General features: G+C 52.7%; 1 protein-coding gene across 2 annotated transcripts; it reads left to right on the forward strand.

Annotated features, from left to right (window-relative positions):
- The first annotated feature begins 1,344 nt into the window (after window positions 1–1,344).
- Window positions 1,345–5,658, forward strand: RBP5 (retinol binding protein 5). Of its 2 annotated transcripts, none has more exons than XM_044979339.1 (4): window positions 1,345–1,687; window positions 3,150–3,287; window positions 3,887–3,988; window positions 5,467–5,658. In XM_044979339.1, exons 2-4 carry the CDS (start codon window positions 3,183–3,185, stop codon window positions 5,518–5,520), a joined length of 261 nt encoding a protein of 86 aa, XP_044835274.1. In that variant the 5' UTR covers window positions 1,345–1,687; window positions 3,150–3,182; the 3' UTR covers window positions 5,521–5,658. The 2 variants fall into 2 exon arrangements, with proteins under 2 accessions (XP_044835274.1, XP_044835265.1); XM_044979330.1 differs by having other exon boundaries at window positions 1,445–1,687; window positions 3,109–3,287.
- Window positions 5,659–6,697: the final 1,039 nt, after the last annotated feature.

Consider the following 6,697-nt stretch of genomic DNA (forward strand, 5'->3'; position numbering starts at 1 on the left):
ACTGGGCACTGCTGTGAGGAAGGTCACATCTGCCAGGGTGTCTCCCGGGATGGGCAGTGACTGGGCACTGCTGTGAGGAAGTTCACATCTGCCGGGGTGTCTCCCGGGATGGGCAGTGACTGGGCACTGCTGTGAGGAAGTTCACATCTGCCGGGGTGTCTCCCGGGATGGGCAGTGACTGGGCACTGCTGTGAGGAAGTTCACATCTGCCGGGGTGTCTCCCGGGATGGGCAGTGACTGGGCACTGCTGTGAGGAAGTTCACATCTGCCGGGGTGTCTCCTGGGTTGGTCAGTGACTGGGCACTTCTGTGTGGAAGGTCACATCTGTCGGGGTGTCTCCCAGGATGGGCAGTGACTGGGCACTGCTGTGAGGAAGTTCACATCTGCCGGGGTGTCTCCCGGGTTGGGCAGTGACTGGGCACTGCTGTGAGGAAGTTCACATCTGCCAGGGTGTCTCCCGGGATGGGCAGTGACTGGGCACTGCTGTGAGGAAGTTCACATCTGCCAGGGTGTCTCCCGGGATGGGCAGTGACTGGGCACTGCTGTGAGGAAGTTCACATCTGTCGGGGTGTCTCCCGGGATGGGCAGTGACTGGGCACTGCTGTGAGGAAGGTCACATCTGCCGGGGTGTCTCCCGGGATGGGCAGTGACTGGGCACTGCTGTGAGGAAGTTCACATCTGCCGGGGTGTCTCCCGGGTTGGGCAGTGACTGGGCACTGCTGTGAGGAAGTTCACATCTGCCAGGGTGTCTCCCGGGATGGGCAGTGACTGGGCACTGCTGTGAGGAAGTTCACATCTGTCGGGGTGTCTCCCGGGATGGGCAGTGACTGGGCACTGCTGTGAGGAAGTTCACATCTGTCGGGGTGTCTCCTGGGATGGGCAGTGACTGGGCACTGCTGTGAGGAAGTTCACATCTGCCGGAGTGTCTCCCGGGATGGGCAGTGACTGGGCACTGCTGTGAGGAAGTTCACATCTGCTGGGGTGTCTCCCGGGATGGGCAGTGACTGGGCACTGCTGTGAGGAAGTTCACATCTGCCGGGGTGTCTCCCGGGTTGGTCAGTGACTGGGCACTGCTGTGAGGAAGTTCACATCCACCAAGGTGTCTCCCGGGATGGGCAGTGACTAGGCACTGCTGTGAGGAAGTTCACATCTGCCGGGGTGTCTCCCGGGTTGGTCAGTGACTGGGCACTGCTGTGAGGAGGTTCACATCTGTCCGAATTATGGAGAGAGGACCCTGGCCAGACACTTCCTGGTTGGCACCACCAATGAGTTAGAAATTGCAGCGTGGAAGGCCGGGGAAGCTCAGCCTGGGGTCGGATCGATTGCTGCTCCCCCTGGTCCTTCCCACACTGAAGTGGAGGTGCCAGGATCACAGCCAGCCCCAGCCCTTTCTGTGTTCCCCGGTAAGGAACCATGGGACTCTTACGGCAGCAAGACGCCTGTCCATGGGGCTGCTATATAACCCCCACCCCCTCCAGACTAAAGGAGAGAAAGCAGCGAAGGGACCAACGAGGAGCAGGGAGTCCAAGGTCCCCAGTTTTGTCTCGGTCTCATTCCTCCTGTTCTCCTTCCCGTGTCTCATTCCAACCATCAATTCTGCCCATCTGCCCTGTGATGCCTCCCAATCTGACCGGCTATTACCGATTCGTCTCCCAAGACAACATGGACGGTTACCTTCGGGCTTTAGGTAACCACACCCTTCCCTGGTTGCTTCCCTCTCCTATCTTTTCCACCCTTCCCTCTCCAAAGATGTCACCTCCCAGGACACCCCAAAGGCGGGGGTGGGATTTTTCGACCCCCGCCTGTCCCTCTATCTTTGACTTTAAGCATCAGAGGAGTGAGGTTCTGGAACAGCTTCGCAGCAGGAGTTGGGGGTGGGGGAAACAAACAATTAGTTTTTAGAAAGAGCTGGAGAAATTTAAGGGGGATTGTATGATGGGTTGTTTGTGATGGTGGAGACCAGGGCTCGGCAGCCCTGGGTTCCCTTCTGGTTTATGTCTGATCTTCCTAAAATCTCATGCTTCCGGCTTTCAGCCAGTCATCTACAGGGGTCAGGAAGAGAAACCTCTCCCCCCACCCCACCCCCGCACATGTATTCTGGGATTTGGGGCTTTTTTGTCTCCTTCCTCTGAAGCATCAGAGATGGCCCCAGCTGGAGAAGGGAGGTTGCTTGTGGCGTGGGTGGGGACTCTGAGGTGGCATTGATTATTCTCTCTCACGTGCTTGGCTGGCTGGTTCTTGCTTATGCTCAGGGTCCAATTGATTGCCTTATGTGGGGGTCAGGAAGGAATCTTCCCCCAGGTCAGCTTGGCAGTGACTTTGGGGGGGGAGGGGGCTGCCTTCTTCTACAGCAGGGGTCCCCAACGCATCTAAATGCGCCCGTATCCTGGCTGGTGGTCGAGCATCCGCCGAAATGCCACCGAATTTCTGTGGCATTTCAGGGGCGACGCCTCTCGATGACGCCGCTTGCCACTGACAAGCAACGTCATCGAGAGGCATTGCTGCTGAAATTCGGTGGCATTTCAGTGGATGCTCGACCGCCGCCACGGTCCTTTGTCTGGCACCCGCCAGACGAAAAGTTTGGGGACCACTGATCTACAGCATGTGGCTGTGGGTCACTAGCCAGGATTATCCGGGTATTTCTCACATAATCACTTCCCTGCCATTGCTGGGCCTCAGACACAGGTGGTCCCTCCTATTCTCTGACTGTGGCACACACACAACAGTCTAGTCTCCTGACAGTTGTAATACTTTGGTCTAATTTTGGTTGTCCAGTTTAATGTGTGGGTGCTGAGTGGTGTTGGTGGCCTGTGATACATGGGAGGTCAGACTAAATGATCTGGTGGGACTTTCTGGCCCTAAACTCTCTGACTATGAACACAGTCTGTAGCCTTGCACACACACCAGTCTGAGCAGGAGGGGTGGACACTCTGAATGGAGGAGGTGGAGCATGCTTGCAGAAGGGAATGAAATGTATTGATGGGGCAGTGAGGGTCATTGAGGAGAATCTAGCAAGAGAACCAAGGAGGAGCAATGAATAGCACTGCTATGGGAAGCTCACTGCTGCCAACAGCCCATTATCTGTTCCCTCCACGTCATCCCACCTAGACATTAATGTGGCCCTGAGAAAACTGGTTTGCCTCCTGAAGCCAGACAAGGAGATAATCCATGCTGGAGATCACATGACCATCCGCACAATCACCTCACTGCGCAACTACATCATGGACTTTGACCTGGGAAAGGAGTTTGAAGAGGACCTGGGGCCAGTGGATGGACGCAAGTGCCAGGTGAGAGGGCTAAGAGGATAGGCCAGTGACTTAAAGGGTAGCTTGACTGTGGCCAGTGGCCAGGGCTTTGCCTAATAATCAGAAAAATCCTGTTTCTGATGCAGGAGCCAGAGTAGAATCCAGCTCAGAGTAATGCTGGGTCTGACGGGCTAATAGCTAATGTATTCAGGTCTAATGATGAATACGTGTGATGAGCAGGGAATTGAGAGTTAAGGTTAAATATACAATAGAGCCCAAAAGTCTAAAATTTCAGTATCCAGATACCCGTAAATCTGTCCCCCTGCAGCAATGCCCTGAAAAAAATCAGTAAGTCAGATGATTTATCCACTGGAACAAACAGATTCATCACATATCATGAAATGTCTGACCTTATAAGATACTGAGGTTGCTCAGCATACATGACAAACAGACCCAAGGGGTCTAAAGTTAGGAACATAACAAAAAAAAAAAAACCCTTCAAAACAGGAGCTGCATTTGAAAATGTCTTAGAGAGAGGGGCAGGTAGTGGGTCAGTGTAGAAAGATGACAGTACAAAGAAGCAGACAAGGCCTTTTCCCATGCCTGACAGTATTGTCTCTCTCTCCCCAAACCCCTTTCAGACAGTCGTCTCCTGGGAAGGGGATCAGCTGGTGTGTGAGCAGCAAGGAGAGAAGAGGAACCGGGGCTGGCGGCACTGGCTGGAGGGGGACCATCTGCATCTGGTGAGAAGGAGCTCTGAGCAGGGTGTGGCACACTAACACCCCATAAAGGGAAGTCTCTAGAGGGGATTCACTAGGGCAGTGGTTCCCAAACTGGGGTTCGCAAAATGTTACAGGAGTTCTCGGGGAAAAAATTCCCTAATGGCGGACAGAACTGTCCCTAGGGACTCTGGACAGCACAGGGCTAGAAGCCCCTGGACTTCCAAGAGCTAAGCAGATCAAAGCGAGCATATCTATCACACTGAGGAGATTTAAACTTCAAGACTCCTTATAAGAAATGGAAAGGGAGGTGGATATTTTTCACTGTTTTTAAAATTAAATAGGCAGCTAGTGTTGTTTTTAAAATTATTATGAAGAACAAGTTTAAGCTTTGTTGTAACATCTGTTGTTTGCCTGGACTCCTCGAGACCTGAATGCTTGTGTACGAGGAACTCTCTGAATTGGCTTCTTAAATACCTTCATGCTGGTTCACATCTGATACTCCTGAATGAAACATAGGAGCCTTGTGTTATAACAGGCTTATTCAAAGAGATACAAGCTACAAAAGTGAGATCTTGGAAGAGTGTTGCCATTTTCATAATGTAATAAAAATACTGTAATGCTAAATAATAATTAATAATAAATCATGTGTAATAAGCATGTCATAAAAACAAATTTTATATTTCCAAGATCGATGCTTTTATAATTTATGCTCCGGTAAAGGAGAAAATCCCTGGAAATATTCATTGACTTGACATTTTAGTGAAAGGGGTTCACAGGTTGTTAAAATTTGGGAACCACTGCACTAGGGGAATGCCAGAGGCTCAGAATGGGATGATCATTCCTCCCCCCCTTGGATCCCAAGCTAGGCCCCATATGTTATGCATGGTTTCTCCGGGGGCAACGGCCACTTCACACAAACATCCTCCAGTAGGGTTCAAAAGTTGACTAGGCTGAGCTCAGTGTGAATCGGCCAATGTCCCTGCCCTGCCCTGAAATTCCACCATAGCTCCTGGGGCTTTGTGAGAGGAAAAGGGAAGAGATGAATCAGACACAAGGTTTCCTATGTGTGACACTAAAACCTCAGCAAAACCTCTTAAGGCACAAAGAGAAAAATGGAAATATAGGGAGGCTGTGGATAAGGGATATTGAGCATTGGCGGAGCTGCGTGAGGTGAGGGGCAGGAATACAATACCAGAGAGGCTGTGGGTAATGACTATGGGGCACTGGCAGAGCTGCATGGGGGGCAGCAGTACAATAGCAGGGAGGCTGTGGGTAAGGACTCTGGGGCACTGGCAGAATTATGGCAGAGCTGCGTGCAGGTGGCAGCCAGGACTGGAATAACAGGGAGTTTGGGGTGGGTCAGGTTTGAGGGGCATTGGCAGTGCTTGGGTGGGAGGAGCGAGGACGGGAAAGCATGGGGTCTGTGGGTTGGCACAGAGAAGCCCTGACAGATCTGCCCAAAGTCTCTTCTTTTATCTCCCTCCCTTTCTTCTTCCCAGCGCATGACAGCAGAAGATGAGGTTTGTGTACAGATCTTCCAGAAAGTGAAGTAACTCCAACACCTTCCCAGTACTGAGTACTAACCCATTTGGACAGAACTAGTTTCATTGCAGAGTCAAGACCAAAACTATCAAATCTGCCCCCACCCCACCACCCCCCACCCACACATGCTTTGGAATAAAAAATACAAGTGGCCAAAACCTCTGTTGCATTGTGTTTCCTTATTGCCATCTACATTCATCAGACATCTAGGTGCCAAAGAATGTGACACCCAGCTTACATTCCCCAGCCCACTCTCTCACTCTGGGGACTCGGAGCAGGGCCGACTCCAGGCACCAGAGAAGGAAGCAGGTGCTTGGGGCAGCCAGTGGAAAGGGGCGGCACGCAGTAGCACGTCCAGGTCTTCGGCGGCAATTCGGCGGTGGGTCCCTCAGGAAGCAGCGCGATTGAGCTGCCGCCAAAGTGCTGCCGATCGGCTTTATCTTTTTTTTTTTTTTGCTTCGCCGCTTGGGGTGGCAAAAAAGCTGGAGCTGATCCTGACTGGGCGCCCTGCAGAGTTGGTTTTGGTGTCTCTTAAAGGTTAGTGCCCTGGCCCTGTGCTGCAATGTGGGAGACCCAGATTTGGTTCTCCGTTCTGGTCCCTACTCCTTCGTGTTGGGAGAGAAGCTGAGGCCAGGTACACCCCAAGGGTTAGTGCTTCATGGTGGTGTGCTGTGTGGACAAGCTGAGACCCATCCACAGGAGAATTCCACAGTGGGGGGAGCCCCCAGATCTGTCTTCAGTGAGGGGACAGTAAAAAGAGGGTGAATTTCTGATGGCTGGGGCAGTCTGTGGGGATGAGGGGGGTCCCAATCTGAGAAGGGAAAGAAAGAAGGAGGTCTGTCTGTGGAGCTGGAGGGAAATGTGGCTTCAGGTTTCAGTGAAATCATTTCAGAATAAGAGCTCTGGAATCCCAGCCAGAGGGGAGGGGAGGGGTGGAGAAAGGTGGAGTCACTGCTTGTCTGAACTTGAGATGGAAGGGGGAGCCTGGGCCCGAATGGGAAGTGAATCTCCCTCACCCCCAGGGGCAGGGCTGTGCAGCAGCTGGTGCAGAGAGAGGCCTAGGGCTTGCCTTGCCTGAGCGATCCCGGGGCTACTTTCACCTCTGGGCTCTCTTCAGATCTGGGGGGGAGGGGGGAGGAGAAAATAGGGCAGGGGCCAGACCTCTCATGGTCAGAAGGAAGTTAGGGT

Source organism: Mauremys mutica, chromosome 1 (assembly GCF_020497125.1).
Source record: "Mauremys mutica isolate MM-2020 ecotype Southern chromosome 1, ASM2049712v1, whole genome shotgun sequence".
Taxonomy (NCBI): domain Eukaryota; kingdom Metazoa; phylum Chordata; order Testudines; family Geoemydidae; genus Mauremys; species Mauremys mutica.